Source organism: Podarcis melisellensis (genome assembly GCF_964234715.1).
Source record: "Podarcis melisellensis genome assembly, chromosome: 8".
In the NCBI taxonomy this organism is placed as follows: Eukaryota; Metazoa; Chordata; class Lepidosauria; order Squamata; family Lacertidae; genus Podarcis; species Podarcis melisellensis.
Window position 1 is genome coordinate 51,084,654 of NC_138540.1, and position 18,783 is coordinate 51,103,436.

Below are 18,783 nucleotides of genomic sequence, written 5' to 3' on the forward strand. Positions count from 1 at the left end.
AAAACTGTGTGTTCTCAAATTGTGTCGCTCAACATGAATTCTCATGGGTTATAAAATCAGATAGATAAAGTGATCTTTCTGGACCATATTCTCTCTGTGTATGTTCCTTATATGGTTTTCAGTTACTCAGAGCGGATAGCGGGTTTCAAACAATAGTGAAACTGGTTATAGATACTGTTTTATTTTCATTTATTTCACATGGTGGTTGTTGTGTATATAAAGTTGTGTGTCTACAACAAGTCCAAGGACATAGAACATGCTGATCAGAAGAAAAGGAGTGTAAATGATGGTAACGAACCTTTATTTAATAAAATACAACTGGAGAGCTTCAGAAATTATTACACCTTACACATTGAAGGGCATGGTCAGATGGGAGCTTCCTGTGCTTTTGATTTCATGTTTTAGTGCCCAACTAAGCACATGTAAATAATTTCCTTTAAGGCAGTTGCAACATGACAAAGAATATCTGATGGGTCATCCTGTAACACTGGTCCCAAGACTTTGGGATAGCAGCAATACATGACTGAACCCTTTGATGCTGAACTTCCCGTGCCAAGATGTGTTGTATGATTAATTTATTATATTGTAGCTAGGTAACCCACATGTACAAACCCTGGTGCTTTGATGTTCTAGGCTTGGTACAAATAAATATCAAGGACCTACCGGTAATTTTACATGGTACTACTAATTCATCAGAGTTACCTGTGGGCTTATGCATCATATCCAGTTTCACTGCTGATGTATAACTTCCAGCTGAGCTACTGGCTTTCAAATTGGTGTTTGGGCCTTGCATAGGCTAGGGGTTTCTGACTTGAGAGACAGGGGAGGCAGTTTAACTATACACACACACACAAATCCTCTCAATAAGGACTCAAGACAGAGTTCACTTGATGGTTTTTGCTAGCAAGAAGTGTGTACTAACCAAACTTCCCTGGTTTTGACTTCTTACTTCTTTGGAAGTTCACATTATTTGTTTAGACTAATCTGATCCACACTTGCACAAGTTTGTTAATTGATCTGTCATCCTCTGCAGATAGTTAACTTTATTTGCAGGCTAGGCAGAGAAGATGGTTGTGTAACTCAGCTGTGGCCACTGAGAACTCTTCCAGGAAATCTCTCCCTAGCTGCATGATATTTCCAGGTTCCAATGTAAATTAGAGCAGACTGTAATAAAAGCCAATGTAGTATTCCAGTGGTGGATCAAACCTATTATATTTTACCTGCAGAATTTCAAGATTCATAATTTAGTTTGTCTCCTTTTGTCATGCACACTGAAGGGTTTTGAGAATGTTTCAGACAATAATATTCCTGACATTCATAGATCCAGAGGCTTTCCACATAACCACTGACTATTTTTACTTCTTGTTAAGTCCTGGCCCCAGAAAATTCTATACTTTTATTCTGGCTGGCCTGTAATTGCTTCTCATTGTTCCATTTCTTGGTATTGCTGCCACTTCTTCAGTGCCTGTTAGTTTTATCTTTTTTTTTATGTCATATTTTATTTTCAACTAAGAAATTCTGCACAAACAATTATGTGTAATATGCCTGGGGTTTAGAGTGCAGGCATCACTTCAGGTGCTGAATACATTTATCTGGCGTGCTGTGCAAACAAATAGGCATAAAACCTCTCACTTTGAAGGATAAAGTCTGCTGTGTAGGAAACCGCCATAATGAGTAATTATGATTTGTTCCATTGGATTTGTTCCAGCAGCTCAGGACCAGGGAGGGCAGACTTCATGCTTGCTGGATCTACTTTTGTATTTCACTGGGACTCAAAGATCCACCAGCTGGAGCATGGTGCACAGGATATACACTAAAATAAAAATAAAGAAGAATTAAGTGCTCTGAGCTGCTGCTGAATTCAGGGATCTGTTCTAAGTACCAGAACTGAGCTACCCTCATAGTCCTTCCACACAAAACTCTTATTATGGTTCCCTCAGGCTTTCTTCATTTTAGCAATCTAATTTGGACAAGGGCGCAGGGAAAGAGTCATTTTATTGGTGTTCATGTTAAACAGTTGAGAGTCAGAAATCCTTGCCTGTGTACTGCACATCATCTAGAGATCAACAGTACCAGTAGCCTCTGTTAAGATGGTGTTTGGTAATGCAGCATTTTTAAGCTCCCTGCAGGGAATTTGAGTGTAAGGATGTGGAACACTGTGAATAGCATTTGTTGAGGTTTGGTTCATATTTTCCTTTTCCACCAGTCAGCAAGGTGAAAATTAAAATGTCAAAATACCTCTCACTTTGTGCTTTGCAAGGCAATTAAAAAAGGTAGCAGTGCAACCCATCCTGGACCTGGAGGTGTGTTTCAACTACAACCCATTTGCTCATAGCTATTTTTGGGGCAAGACGGTTGAGAGGATGGTAGACAGCTTCTGGTGTACTTGGAGAAAAAGGATTATCTGGAGCATTTCAGTCTGGCTTTAGGCCTGAGTTTGTCACTGAAACTGGGAGACAGGGGTCAGGAATGTAGCCCTGTTAATTCTCCTTGAATTCTGTTGGTTTGGTTATATTTGATGATGGTATCTTCCTAGAACGCTTCTGTCAGCTGGGAGTGGGAGTCATGGAGCTATGGTGGCTCTGCTTTCACTCTTCCATATAGGGTCATTTCCGGAGACTAGCATCAGGAGACCCCCTGATTGGCCCCTTGGCAGTTATGCTGCAGGAATCCTGCAGGGCTCCATCTTGACCTCTGAGTTTCTTAACATCTACATGAAACCTCTGGGATAAGGTATTATTCCATAAATTGTGAGACTGAAATGCTTAAAAGATCACTTTTCTCTTCATCTGCTAGCCCAGGCTTTTAGATCTGCTGTGGAGGACTGTGTCAACCTGCCAATGAGGGAAGCCTAATGTGCAGTGATGGGGATCAGACCTTCTCAGTGGTGGCACCTTGCCTGTGGAATTTCCAAAACCCTCATCACTGAATTTTTGATGGTGTATTAAGACCACTCAGGTCTTAGGAGCAAACAGATGCATTTTAGGCCAGATGTACTGATGCTACCTGCAGTGTTGTATTTTGTAGTGTTACATTTTGACTAGTGTTTTAAAGTTAAGGTTTCAAATGGTTTTTGAAATGTATTTTAAGTATCATTTGTAAACTTCTCTGCAATCTTAACAGATGAAGGACAGTTTAAAAATCGAACAAATTGGAATTGCAGTTAATTTATTCACTGTTAGAATGATAAACTACAAGATGCAGTTCAGCCACATGTTATGTTAGGAGCAAATTGAGTAAAATACTTCCATTAGCTTTTACCTTCTTTTTCTATCACCTTTTTTCTTTTTCAGATTTCTTCTTTTCCCCACCCTTTTTTGTGTAATCTAGGGTCTTTTTTATTGATTCTTGGAGAATCTGAACACATATGTTTCTATATATGTAAGTAGCATTGGACAGTGTTCTCAAAGCTACGAACATGAGTTTGACCAAACTGCGGGAGGCAGTGGAAGACAGGAGTGCCTGGCGTGCTCTGGTCCATGGGGTCACGAAGAGTCGGGCACAACTAAACGACTAAACAACAACAACAAAGTAGCATTGATTGCTTTGTTATACACAACTGCTATAAGACACCAGATATATGGTATATTGTAAACTTACAAATAAATAAAATAAAAAGTGAATAAATTAAGAAAAAATTAAAAGGGTGAAATATTTGTGTTTCTAGAGCAAGATAGTGCTTTAAACATTTCTAACTATTAACAGGCAAAAGGAAGGAGTTAAGCTGAAGATGAGGGCTATGAGAAGGAAAACAGGTATTGGGGCCTGGTTATTAACAAGGAAACTGAAACAAGAAGCTTGTAATAAAAAGTAGAGGGCAAAAAGGCTGAGGGGAAAGAACAATAAGGCAGATGCTGTTGTTTTTGGCTGAAGTTTTTTTGGGCTTTGGTTGAAGACGTTTTCCCAATCCTCCTTGTGTCCTGCTGTTGGTTGGTATGTATAGTATGATTCCAGAGGAAAGCTTGATAGCTATTTTCTTCCTACTGTTTTTCATGAAGGAGAGCAGACTTGCTAATATTTGTGCCATGTAAGAAAAAACAGGAGAGGAGAGACCATAATTCACAAGGTTTGAGTTTCAACTTTGCAATTGTATGAGTGGCAAAATACTGTAAAGAAATACTTCAAACTGGTATATTTTACTATGCCAACTAAGTCCAAAATCTTATACCTTTTTACTCAGAAGTAAGCCCTTCTGGATGCAGTGAACCATGTCTCCTGAGTAAATATGGATTTAATGGCACTGTGGCTTAAATTGAACAGGTTGTCATTTTAAAGTAGCGTAACCATTTATTCATGATTGACAGAGCATGTTCGAAATACTGGAATGGGAAGCTTAGTTCCATGCTTTTTCAATATTTTACTACTTAATCCATGGATTACAACTGCTACTTCACTGACACTTCATTAGAGCTTGCTGCACATTCAGAATATTAAGCTGAGCATGAGTAAATTTATAATTTAAGAATCGGAAGTCTTGTTAGCCCAGCAGTGGAATTGATGTCACTATCACTTTGCATTTCAGTTCCTCGTTGTAAAAAATGGGGGGGGGGGGAGGTTCACCCTCAAGGGGGTTGTAATACAAGGCTTGTTTTGATGTTACCATTCCATTCTTATTTTTTTCCTTTTTCTTCCTATCTGTATGCCACAATTGAAGTGCAAATGTGTTCTTTTTCATTTCCAGATGCTTTCCAAAATCATGAAATAATCAAGAAGCAAGGTTGAGTCATTGAAAGAACACTTGCAATTAAGAATGCAATCCTATACACGTCTACTCAGATGTAAGCCTAATTGAGTTCAGTGGGATTTACTCCTGGGTAAATGTATAGGATTTCAGCCTGGATGATATAGCTTGGCCTTAACCATGAATCAGTAATGCTATGCCACATGCTTCATTTAATCCAGAGTACTAAACCTGCTATAGAAGAAGTTGCTTGCTCTTCATACACTTTCACTTGGCAGCAAGCTTTGCACCATGTCCTTTTCCTGTTAATAGCTATGTTGCAGCTACGTTGAGTTGAGTGAATGGGTTACATTTAAATGTATGTTAGTGCCAAAGTAGAAATAATGTTGGAAATGCTATATCTCCATTTGTTTATACTTTTGCAGATCAACAGTTGCATGTGGGGGCAGATGAGAATTAGGGGTAGGGTGGGGGAACCATTTCCCAGCACTATTTCTCCATTGGAAATTGACCTCCCCATAATTGATGATTTCCCATAAGGAAAAACATCTACATGCATGTATTTTTTCCTCATAAGAGGATTAATAACCTCAGTCTGGGCTGGGGGTTTTCATCAGGAAAATGGTGTGGAGGGGTAGAGTTGAACCAGTTTCCCCACTGAATTGATATACATTCACACATCTTAGTCCTGATCACGATTTGATTCTTACTACTATTTTCAGTAATCGCTACTTAAAGCAGGTATTGCTAATTTGAAGAGCTTGATGTTTGCTTGATATAAGAGGTAGATTAATTATATACCGGTAATTAATTATATACCAGTAACTGTTTCCCATGCAAGCTTAATTGAAATTGGTGGATAGCTCAGTCCGTACTGATCTCGGGGTTGTGGGTTCAAGCCCCACATTGGGTGAAAGATTCCTGCATTGTGGGGGTTGGACTAGATGATCCTCATGGTCCCTTTCAAGTCTACAGTTCTGTGATTCTATGAAGCTATGGGGATATTGTCGAAATAGAGATTGGTTGGTCTGGTACAATATCTTGGAATATACTAATGTTGTTTATTTATAGATGGTTTGAGATGATTTTATGATGACTTTTGAGGGATGAGCCTGAGTATGCCACTCTCCTAGAGAGACACCAATCTCCCAACTGAAATATATGTTTGGTTTATGTTGGGTTGATGTTTTTACTATTCAAACCCAAGTTAACTTGGTGGCTTGGATACAGAGAACCCCTTGTGTTACCAAAAGGAAATTTTGCTTATGCAAATATGGTTCTCCAGTTTCTATGTTATTGCAGGATGAAGTCCTACAAATGCTTACCTTGTTTTGGTGGACTTCACACTGAGGCCTTAATGCCTGGTGCAGCTTGTTAGTTTGTAGCTTCTGTGATAACCATGAACCTGCCTGAACTGTTCATATCCAGTCTGACTAATTAGGTATTCATTCATTTTTAGATTTAGGCTACGTAAATTAAAAGAGATAGGGACTTTTTGGTGACCAGGGATATCATAGCAGTGAAGACCTGTAAGACTCCCTCTCTTTCCATTTTTAGATGGTTTCGGTAGATTGTTAAAAATTGCAACCAGCTTTCAATAATGTGCTTGAAGGAACAGCTGCTTATAATAGCATTTTCTATGAATGATTTAGCACTGCCATTTTTGTGTTGGGTTTTTGCGTTTAACATTTATTTGATTATTTTATATTAGAAAAGTGGGTAGTAAATAAATCCTAATAAAACTGGACCATATCTACTGTTTCCTTGGGAAAGAAAATCTTTTACATAATAAGAAACTATTTGTTTATATAGCCCTTCTAATATTAAAAGCAGTCAGTATACATTGTCTCAGTAATTTTTGCCAGTGTTCTTTTAAGATGGAGGTCAGAATAGTGACCTCTATCTTACATACAGTGAGAAATAGGTGATTAGATTGAGAGAGAGTGCCCTGTCTTTGGAGAACTAGCGAATTAATGGCAGAGGTGAGATTGGAGGCAGATACTTCCTGGCTCTCAGCTCAGTCACTTACAGCCTAATCCTGTGCATGTTTACTCAGAAGAAAGTCCTGTTTGTTCAGTGAAATGTAATCCCAGATAAGTGTGTTTAGGATTGCGGCTGTTATTCTCTTGCCTTGTGTCTGATTTTGATCCAGAAACAAACCACTGTCAGGATTTTGATCTTCTTAAGACATGGAAAGCCATCTGGAGCGCAAGACATAATCTGGGCAAGGGGTTGGAGCTAAAATCCCTATTCTTCTACAAATCATTGCATAATACTATTAAGGACAAACAGTTGATGGTGATGCCTTATTGACGAACTAGAGGCATTCTTGCTTTGTTTTCCATAGCGTGAGATCATACTATATCAACTGCTCAAGCTACTCCACCCCGGCCATTGTTAATAAGCAGTACTTAATTGTATTGTGTTGGCTAGTACAGTGCTAATTCCTGTCTTCTGCAACATTTGGTTTGTTTTAAAATGCACCTCATTGCAGTAGGGATATTTGTTAAAGTTCACCAGATGGTAATGGAGATCTGTGTACCTTGACCCTAAGAGTGGTTATTCGTGCTAGCCTAGTTTCACTTCTAGAAATTCCTTTTGCTTCAAAAGGAAGCTGCAAAAAGTTTCCTTTTAACAAAAACAAAACAAAACAAAAAACCTATTTTAGAATGATACATCTTTCTTCCTCTGCTTTTTCCTTTTCAGCCCACTGAAGATTTCCTGCGTTCGCCCTGAAAATGTCCAGGAAAAGCATAGACTATGGGGAGCTACCTGAGTATGAGAAGAGTCAAATCAAAAGGACCTTGGAGCTAGGCACCGTCATGACAGTGTACAGCCTCAAAAAGAGTAGTCCAGAGAGGAGGACAATCCAAGTTATTATGGAAACTAGGCAGGTGGCATGGAGCAAGACAGCTGACAAAATAGAAGGTTTCTGTGAGTATCTGCTTATGGTCGTCATTGCAAATAATTGAATTTAACCCTGTCATGACCTGCTATTTTCTTAGATGTGTTGATGGGAATGAAGAAATGGTGTATGTTTACTGCTTTAGCGTTTAACGCTGTATACCATGTACAGGTCCAGTTTAGAAAAAGGGAGGGGATTGAAAGTGACCCCACCCTTCAGCTGTCTTCCAGGCCTTTTACTCAACCCTTGTGACTTAGAAGATGAATGGACCTAGGACATACACATTAACTTAAGCCAGCAGCAGGGAATCTTTGACCCGGGGGCCTAATTAACGCCAACAGGGATCTTAATTTGGCCAGTGAGGCTGTTACTTCTCAGGCAACATCCACCTGCCCCATATGTGGTATCAGATGTAGGGCAGGTAAAGATGCTTCCTGATTGTTCATTGGAAAGTGGGGCTTGCAGTGTTGACCATGTTTAAGTAAGTTTTAACTGTGGTTGCTGTGATGTCTAAATTAAGAAACCAGGGCCAGATCAAAACATTTTGCTGCATGAGGTGGAAGACAAGGTTCCCCCACCCTCCTGTTCCTAAACTGACTACCGTATTTTTCGCTCTATAAGACACACTTCCCCCCCCTCCAAAAATGAAGGGGAAATGTGTGTGCGCCCTATGGAGCGAATGCAGGCTTTCGCTGAAGCCTGGAGAGCGAGAGGGGTCGGTGCGCACCGACCCCTCTCGCTCTCCAGACTTCAGGAAGCTATCCACAAGCCTTCGGAACGCGGTGGGAGTTCCCGACGGGCTCCGAAGGCTTGCGGATAGCAGCCTGTTCTGGGGGCTGGGGTTGGGGGAAGCTCGGGCTTCCCCCGCCCCAGTCCCGCGCCTGGGGGGGAAAAATAATTTTTTTCTTTATCCCCCCCCCCCAAAAAAAACCTAGGTGCACCCTATGGGCCGGTACACCCTATAGAGTGAAAAATACGGTAATTGGTAGCTGAATTTTACTCCAACACTTACTTAGTTAGACATGTTAGTTTGCTACAGCAAAAACAAATGAATGCATTGTTGTACTTTAAAGACTAAAACATTGATTCAAGCACCAAGCCTTCATCCAGTTTGTGAAGTACACAGCCTAAGTAAAGCGAGAAGGAAAATGATTATTGGTTGCTGTTGCTGTTTTTGTTTTTTAAAAAGGTGGCACCAAGAGCTAGCAATAGGTGTGTCACAATAGTTTGTTGAGCCTAATTGAGTGCAACTGCATGCATATGAGTTTTTCATATCCATGTGGATTTCTTTTTCTAAGGTGAAGAATGTCAATATATTTCAAAGTATAACAATAAAAAGAATTTGGTCTGCTTTTTTTCTTACTGAAGTTTTTTATGTAGAAGTTTTAGTTGTGATAAAGAATAGTGTGATCCAGACTTCCTTGACACTAATGTAACTGCATCTTTAATTGGCTAATAGGAGTTTCTGTTTCTGAAGATTGAAATTAATAAAATTTCAGCTGCTGTTTATGAAATATAAACATCAATCTTTTGTTTTGCATGGATTAATAAGTTATCTTTCTACAATCTAAAAATAACTACTAACCTGAGGAACAAGTTCAGTACAAGACTCCCACTGTGGGAGTATTTAAAAATAAGAAATGCAAAAACATATAAAACATGGAAAGTACAATAGAAGCCTAACTAGAAGTGTCATCCAGGGCTATTTCTGGTATAAAATTTTCATCTGCATCTAAGATTATGTAAATATGTGAAACACTATGTTGGGAAATAGCTTTTGTTGGAAAGATTTCTGGGCAGGTGTTTAGATTCTTGCCCACCTGTACTTGCAAAACTCTCCTTCAGAATCATGTGCATGTTGTCGTCTTGCGTAAAGGATTTTAAATATGCATTCCAGTACCACATTGGATCCACCCCATTAACCTCTGTGGGATTGCAGTGTTCAAAAGCTTTTTATGCTACCATCACCTACCACAAATCCTCACATTGAACCGGAACTAAGCTTAAGTACCGTATTTTTCGCTCTATAAGACACACCAGACCACAAGACGCACCTAGTTTTTGGAGGAGGAAAACCAAGGAAAAAAATATTCTGAATCTCAGAGGCCAGAACAGCAAGAGGGATCGCTGCGCATTGAAAGCAGCAATTCCTCTCGCTGTTCTGGCTTCTGGGATAGCTGCGCAGCCTGCATTCGCTCCATAAGACATACACACATTTCCCCTTACTTTTTAGGAGGGAAAAAGTGAGTCTTATAGAGCAAAAAATACGGCATGTGGAATTTCATTTGTACATACCAATTTCCAATTAGCACAGTATCTCTCCTTCCCTCCCTGTTTTCTCTCCCACTTTTCAAAATGTAGATTGTAAACTTCTGGCGGAAGGAACCTATTTCTGTCACTTGGACTACTCTGTTAAGTTCAATGTACATTGATGGAGTTAACTAAACAATAACTGTAATATCAAGGTTTCAGAAGCTTTGAACAATAAGTACATAAAATTTCAAGCTATGTTAAGGTTATATAATCATAGAATGAAGGCATTGGTACCTGTTTGTTTTTGTTAACTAAAATATTACACAGGAGTTGTAATTTCTAATGAATAGGTTTTTTTTAGAAAATTGAGTGGTTAATGATCAATATTTTCTGACAGTTAATCTCTCAGAAGATATTGATCATTGAACCAGATCCTTTTCTTCTTCTTCTTTTTTATAAGTCTCCTCGTGGTTCAGCCTGTTTAACAGCAAGCATGAGGGTGGAAATTCCTTAGCTGCAGGTTCAGTCTATTCAACAGCAGGTTAAAATAGCTATTTTTTAAAAATGTGCTGAAGTGCAAGTAAGAATTAAATCCAATTTGCTTAATGAAGGTAGAAAAAGGTGGCTGTGTTCTTCCCTTTTGAAATAATGGTTGTGTTTGGCATATTGTTTCCTTTTTGAATTTTTCTTCATGATTCCTGCTTGGGGATCTGGGATCAATCAAAACCTATTGCAGGCTTATGTGGAAAACTGTTGTTTTATTTTAAAATTTGTTGAATCTTTGATGTATACTTGTTGAAAGATGTAAGACTTTTTGTGCCACTTCCTCACCAGGTGTTTTAATGTGTAATTTCCACTCTTTACCCTGTGAAAAGCAAGTGATAATGGACATGACAGAAAATGTACATGTTCAAGTTTGGAAAGTTTTGTAGCTTACAGTAAGAGAACATTGAGAGTGTCACTCTAAAAACATTATTGTTTGGAAGCACCGTTCCTTTCTGAGGACATGTCCATATATTTTTTTCAGTTTGCATTTATGAAATTTGGAGTTTTAAGTATTCCCTTTTAAATGATACCTACTCCAAAATCATAGAATCATAGAGTTGGAAGAGACCACAAGGGCCATCGAGTCCATCATGGGAAACAATAAATTAATGACAGTGGATAACTATAGTTGGAAAGATTGCCTTGTAAAAACAAATAGTACATTTTGTGCAAAAAAGCCAAACCCTCAAGTTTTAGATGCTTAGATTATATAGATGCCTATCTAGATTACATAGATGAGTTGATGAGGAAAAAGGGAAGAAGAAAAGAAGGCCTAGCATGTGTACCAGAAGTAGTACACAGAGCTTCATAAGAACATTGAGCATTATCTCCTTCCGTAGTTAGTCATGAAGAAGCTTTATAAGCACAAGAGAGGTCTCTCCCACTTGCTGATCATGGCTTGCATCAGCATTATTAGTGTAGGATGTTTGGCACACCACTAATAAATGAATATTGGACAGAAATTGATAGTTACGTCTCAATATATTGATGCCATTTCACTAAAGGCACAATCCTGTACATTGCTGCTCAAAAAGAAATTCCCAATAAGTTCAGTAAGCTCTGGGAACTGGGTGCATGATTGCAGCCTGATTCTTACTGAGATGTTCAGAGTCTTGTAGGCATGGTCTCCAAAGAACTAGCATTCTGTGTGCCTGGCAGTGAGAAATGTGCTAAATGTGCACTATTCCAGTTTGTGGTTTTTCCTTCCTGCCACAAGTATAGGGCTGGATCCTGCAGTTTTTTTATTTGAGGCAGAGCACCAACTAGCTCTCTGTAAATTTTAGCCTGTGTGTTTTTCTTCTCACAAACCAAGGCAAAAAAAAAATAAACAAAAAACTTGTTACAATTAGTAAAACTTCTTTTGAGAAGCAGCTGCCATTTGTGATATGATGCAAATGTGCTAGAATGGCAGCAGTTGTTGTGGGCAGAGAGACCTGAGTTTTGCAATTCAAAAAGGCTTTTGATACTTGTTGTTTTGCTTTTAGGTTTGGGGGCAATAACTTATCTTCCTTTCAGGATGGCTGACTTTAAATTCTGTCATGCATAGAATTCAATACAGTTCCTTCTTGGATCGCTAATTTGCAGCTGTATGCATTTTCTCTTTCTGCCCCCCTGTCCTGGTTTGGCTTGGCAGGGGAGGGGAGGGGAGGGGAACTTGCATGTGGAGGGCTTACTTGCATGTGGGGATTCATGGCTATCAGCCCCCTGCACACTTCCCACTTACTCTTGGATATCCTGTGTGAAAGACACCTCTACAATTAGTGACCAAGGAAGGGTTGTTTAACACACTTGAGACAAGGCAGAGTTACCAGTACCGGAGGGTGGCATGGAAGAAGGAGATGGGAGGCATTTGCAGGGCCATACTAAAGAGGCATGGTATTCCTGCTTTACTTGTGCTTTGTTCTGTCACTCCACTTGTGCCAGTAGAATGGAAGTTGCTGTTGGATGTTGGGGGGTATATCTTACCCAAGGCAGAATATCTGTAAGGGGTCTGATAAGGTAGGTTTTAGTGTATTGCTTTTTTCTGCATGTGTTGTACACATGCAGGGCACTTTGTACAATGTTCCCTGTCTCCCGTACCAAATGTTTTCTTAACAACATTGCAATGGAGTGGTAGGAGGTGGCGTGAGCAATGGGTTTTGACTTTCAGTTGAGTTTTTTTTTTTTACTTGCACCACCTCTTCCTTTTATAGTATGGGCTGTAAGCAAGACCATGGAAAGTTATGGATTCAGAGTGAAGGTGCCTTTCCATTGCCCATTTTTGGTCTCTGGACAGTTGGAGTTGTGCCAATGGTGTGGATATGTTGGTGTAATCTTAGGCCAGCATCATGGGTGTAGCCAGAATTTTTGTGGGGGGAGGGCAGAACCTCAGTTAGTTATGTCTTTTTATTAATTGTTATTGATTTAGGGGGGCGGTTGCCTCTCCCTTCCACCACCCTGGCTATTCCCATGGCCAGCATTGATCCCTGATGGTGATATTGTCCTTTACTAGTGCAGGGGGACTGCACCAGATCTCAAATACTTTTCAGCTGGCATAATTTGAGCATATGATTTCACCTCTAGTCTCTGATATGTTTACTAGTGTGCTAAAAGGTTTCCTTGCAGGTCTATCAGACTGGCATGCAGATTCTCCATGTCATCCTTCTTTCCATTTCAAGTCTTTTCCATGGTGTGGACAAACATTTTATTTGTGCTCCATGTGTGACTGAAATTGTTTACCCAAGGAGGGAATTTTCCCCTTCTGTCCAAAGTATCGGGGAAAGCGCTTTCCGCTGTTTGCTTGAATTGGAGTCATTCATAAGTCCTCATGTTCTTCTAAAATTAAATGTGGGGTGTGTCGACACAAAATCACTAGACCACGTACTTCACAGGGTAAATGACTACAATTTTCTTGACTCCACTCCGGCTGCATGCATCTTCATGCTCTGTATGTTGCCATAGCAGAGAAAGACTTCTGTTTCTTCTGTCTTGAAGTAGGAATTCTCGTGTTGTTTAAGGGAAGGATGAAAACTTCATTGTGTAGCCTAAGTGAGATGGCACCATATAGTATAACATTCCTGCAGTCTACCTGCTGCTCCTACAAAGCTTACAAACAGTAGTACAAACCTTTTTTTTTTAAGAGAGAGCTGAAGTTCTCACATGATTAATTTTGCGCCCAGTACCAGATTCTGTGCTTGAGCCCTGTTCTAGGGCTTGCAATATTTGTCATGATCTATCACTACAGTGAAAAGTATGAAGTTTGTTCTGTGTTTGTTTTTATACCTCAGCTGAGCTGTATGAGCGAACTGTATGAAATTTCCTTAAAGAGGCTCCTTATTTTTGCAGTCAACTCATATAACTTGGATGTGTAAATAAAATCGAAACAGGAGTCTAATGAACTTTCGCAGTAGAAGCAGGTACACAATAAACACTTTCTGTGATTTGGCTCAAGGCACTTGCTGTGTTTTGGTGATAGAAAAAAGAAAGAAAAAGGGATTTATTGCCCCCCCCTCTGCATGCAGAAGACTATTATGTATTTATTATATTTATAGAATGCCCATCTCTTAGCGGAGCCCAGATTACAAGTTAAATGTCCAGCATTTCCCAGTAGGGCAGGCTAAGACTCTTGTCTGAAACTCTGGAGAGTCCCTGCCAGTCATTGTAAACAATACTGGGCAAGATGGACCAATGGTCAAATTCAGTAGAAAGTAGGTTCCTGTGTTTCAGGAGTTTGATCACTCTAGCTTTACTTGCACATGATCTTTGTTTCAGTGCTTGGCATTGCCAGGTAGGGGTGGAAAGTCCTCCTGCCTGAAACAGTGGGAAGCCACCCTGAGTCAGTATAGACAGTACAAAGCTGGATGGGCCTATGGTCTGACACAGTAAAAGGCAACTTCCTAGGCAAGATAGTGAGAGGCACACACCAAATTCTTAACATGTGCCTGCTTCTACAGCAACAGAGAGGAACGAAAAGAAATTAGACCAGGCACCCCCAAACTCGGCCCTCCTGCTGTTTTGGGACTACAGTTCCCATCATCCCTGATCAGTGGTCCTGTTAGCTAGGGATGGTGGGAGTTGTAATCCCAAAACAGCTGGAGGGCCGAGTTTGGGGGTGCCTGAATTAGATAGTAGTGCATGCTTCTATCTTAGATTTAAGATCTTCAACAAGGCAATTGATGAGAAAGGGAGAAAGCTAGCACTTTTTCTGAACCGTCACTTCTTTATTTCTGCCTTAATGGATGATTCATGGCAGTGTGAACTTGCACTTATTTGATTCACTGCTTCTTCCTCCTAGTACAGAAGTTGCAATGGTTTTTATGCTTGTATGCATAGTCCTTTACCTTTTTCGCACTTGGGTTATGATTAATTGACTAAAACCTGTTTAATCAATTAAAGACGTGCATTTTTTTTAAGTACTTGCAGAATCCACAGATAGAAGGGCTTCATCTTCGATGTGGCAGTCCCTCCTGCCTTTGGGAATGCCTTTGTGCCAACTTCTGCCTGCTGGTGCTGCATGATCACTGAGGCAGGCACTAACACCTTCTTTGCTTTGTGGTTGGCTGGATCAGCATACATTTCATTCACCTGGGATGCTTTTCCAGATTTAGCCCTCTTCATCGCCTTCGCTCCCTGCATCTCTCTTATCACAGGCACCTGGCATCAAATGGTATGGTGGAGAAAAAGTGTGTGTTAGAAAGAGTGCTGGGAAAGGCATCAAAGGTAATAGTGGAGAAGTCTCTCACAGGTGATAGCTCCACTTAGAATAGACTAGTAGAGGCATAACTTGTCTAAAGTGTGTGACTTGTTACAAGCCCTTTGGGTTTGCGTAGTTTGTAAATAAGGTCAAGTTCCTTTCAGAAGACAATATCATGCAGAACAAAGCAATCATTTCCTCTTTCTTCCACACAGTACTACTTCAGTGCACCACAGATGTTTCTGGGCTTTTGCTGTTTCTTTAGTGAAGATGTGCAACAATTATAAGGTTAATTCAGATTATTTTTTTAGGCTGTGTTGCTAACAGTGTGTGAGAGTCCTCCTACATTGGTGCCACCTGTTCAATAATAGCCTTTGGAGTCATGTTTACTATACATTAGGTATCCCAAGGCAGTAGTGACACAACAAACATAGTTTCCATTTATAAATCCTTGTCAACGTTTAGGAGTTGTGGACATTTGAAAAGATGCTGTGCAGCATAATTCTGTGTGTGTTTACACAGAAGCACCTCTCAGAAACCAAAGGCACAACAGCCTTCATTTAATCTTGCAATCCTTAACCTTCAGAGAAGAAAAGGTTGCCTCGTTAATGGGAATTTGCAGAGTTGTGGAAAACAGTTGCTGCTTGTCTTTTCTCCTGCACCCAATCTAAAGACAAAAATTCATTACTATCACCATTCTGGAAAAAGAGGTGAATATTTGCATACTTGTTCTGCATGGCACAGCAATAGGTCCTGGGTGCTGCTGCTTCACTGCCACATGACTCTTCGATATCTACCCCATTTTTGCTAATTATATCTGTTCCTGTCTTGCCCATCTGGAGTGTTAACATATAACCCTCCAGGTAGTAATCTCAGCATGGTACAAGTGAATTGGCAAATGATGAAGGCATACTTCTTTACCCTGGCATTTGATACCTCTGATTTTATGACCCATCCTATTTTTCTTTGTAGTTGTGAATTTTTAATTGTTTTTAATACTGTATTTTAAACTGTAACCCATTCTAGGACCTAGGGCTGAAGTGCAGATGGTGACGATTAGCCTCATACCATAAGGAGAAGGAAACAAGTACATAATAAAAGCCTTGTTGGAGTAGCCTAAAGGTCCATCTAGTCTATCTTCCCACTGTGGGGAACCAGATGCTTCTAGACAGCATGGCAGGAGTGAATGTAGGATCTCTCTGGCCCTATGAGCCATATTCTCCTAGGCCAACAACTGTTTGGAGTAAGTTTAATGCTACTCTGTGGATCTTAGTTGATATCTCTGTCCAATTTGCAGAACCCTACCCACAACAGTACTATATATTTGTTTCCATGAATTTGATCCAGAAACAGCAGTTCTGCTTTTGCATCTCTTAGTATACTATTACATACTCACCAGCTTCCTCAAGAGGTGAGAAGTAGCCTTTGAATATTAGATGACCGGAAGGTGCCTTTTTATGTGAGTAAGGTGGCTTTGCAATATTTGTTTAATTTAAATATAAACAAGCATAGTGTATTAGAAGCAAATTGCAGACAGATCTGCATTAGGGTTGTGGGGTCCCATTTTTAAAAGCAAAAGAGCTGGTGGGTGAAGAGTGCCTCTATTTCTCTATTTCTCTAATCTAGCTCTCTGTAGCTCTTTTGTCCAAGTGGCTTGAGATGGAGGCTGCGTGCAGGTGAACCACACATGGGAATGAGGATTCTGTGTGTCTCATTCACACTTCTATTTTGCTTTGAAAATCTGATCTCCCTCTTTTTATGTAATGAGGGTGATGCCAGACTTTGAATATGAAGAACTGTCAATGTCGTGGAAAGTCTAACTTGCAGGCCGGTTTGTATTTCCTTCAGCCCGGCTGGTTGCAGATGTGTGTCCTAGCTGATACAATTCTATTTTAAGGGGTGAGTAGGGCAAAAGTGTCTGATTTAAAAGCTGCTACGTACTATCTGCTGACCACAATACATAAAGTATTTTTCTGAATTATTTTTCTGAAGTATTCCTCTTTCCTTTTGTAATTATTTGACTGTGTTGAAAGCTCTCTTCAAGTCCCTGTTCTTATAGTGGTTATGCAAAAGCCTGATTTCAATAATGATACGGTTGTTTACCTATCATGATGCAGTAGCTTTTGGGTTTGGTCATAGTGAAACAGATAGTGTCCATAGTGAAACAAATTGTGGCTTCCTGCCAGCTTGTTAGGTTGTAACCAAAGTCACTAGGATCCAATGCCCAAGCTATGATACTTGAGAGTGTTAATTTGAATAATCTTGCAAAATGGCCTTTATTCACTTTCTTATCTAAAACAGATGTTCTGATTCATGGTTCGTCTTGGGTGCACCATTTTGTTTCTTCAACTGGGTGTCTGTGGTCAGATGAAAAAATCAACAAATGTGGCCTTCTAACTGCTTGCAGGTCTCTTGAACTGTTCATTTCCTCTGCTTTAATGCTCACTCACCTAGGCCAGACTTCCTGTTTATGGTCAGTCAGGGGAAGGGCTAAATGAAGTTAGCTATAATTCTCTAAATGTACTCTGCAAATAGGTTTGGATTGGACATATTCTAGGCAGCCTTCCTTTTTTTATTATTATTTTACAAAATTAATACCCTGCCTTGGACATAAGGCTGAAAAGCACTTCTGTTGACTGGTTTTACTGTCCAAAAAATCCTTCCCCTCTCCATCCCCTTACTTCTGAATTGAAACTGATTGGGTGTGGGCTGTGGAAGGCTGGCATGACCTCGCAAAAGGGAGAAGACCAAGGTGGCTTAATGGTACAGGTTCTGAAAGGGTGTGTGTGTATAATTCAGGTCAAGCCAATATTGTCAGTATGATTAAAACAGTGGTGAACCTACCCCTGTTTATCTGCATTAGATCAGCCTTCCATCTCCATATCTCTACCCATTTATTGGTCTTCCTGAGTGTCACCCAGGCAATGGGCTTCCATATTGGTAGCTGATCTTCTGAGGCTTCTGCAGTGGGTGGAGATATCTGCAGGTGCAAAATTGGACAACCAACAGACTGTGAGCTGCATGAGGCCCCCTATCTCATTTTATGTGCTTCCTGAAGCATCTCCATTCTTCCATCCCATCAGACTTCCTTCCTTCCTTCCTTCCTTCCTTCCTTCCTTCCTTCCTTCCTTCCTTCCTTCCTTCCTTCCTTCCTTCCTGTTTGTTTTCTCCTCATTTTCCTTGGCTTTTAAAAGGTGGTTGTTTTCTCTTTCTGTGTAGTTTCAGTCTGGATGGACTGAACAGTTTTTTGAGAGAAATAAATTGAAGTATGTTTCACTATTTTCCTTGTTGTGTGCTGCCTTCTCTGTCTCCTGCCCTGCACCACCATCACCCCGGCTATTTGACAAGAATTGGTTTACTTTTGCCATGTGTGTAGACACACACACATGGCAGATGCCTACCAGTTTTTGCTGGGGAGTGCGTGGGTGAATGAGGAACAAAGCATTCACACCCACAATCACTTTTTACAGATTTGAGTGTAACTTGCATTTGCTTTTTAAAGCAGGAGCTGTATTGGTCTGTTTTATTCTTAAAAAATCCCTCTCTGAGCTTCATTGAGAGTGAACCTAACTACCCCAGTGGAACTTCGTTATAAGCAGAGCTGCATAGTGCTGAGAATTCTAATAAGAGGTAGCCATGGTGAAAATTGTAGCAGGGTGACCTTTATTCCAAATTAGTTAGCCCAGAATACTTGTCTCTCTGGCTCTGCCCCTCATCAGTTCTGAC

The 18,783-nt window shown here is 40.1% G+C and overlaps 1 protein-coding gene across 3 annotated transcripts in view; it reads left to right on the top strand.

Annotated features, from left to right (window-relative positions):
- The window catches only part of PLCG2 (phospholipase C gamma 2), a 63,616-nt gene that overhangs the window by 2,580 nt on the left and 42,253 nt on the right, over positions 1-18,783 (top strand). For all 3 annotated transcript variants that reach the window (XR_014170774.1, XM_081920264.1, XM_081920263.1), the window contains exon 2: positions 7,388-7,615. Coding sequence is in view for 2 of the 3 variants with exons in the window: in XM_081920264.1 (XP_081776390.1) it covers positions 7,420-7,615 (196 nt within the window). In the remaining variant the exon portion in view is untranslated. The remainder of the gene's footprint in view (positions 1-7,387; positions 7,616-18,783) is intronic.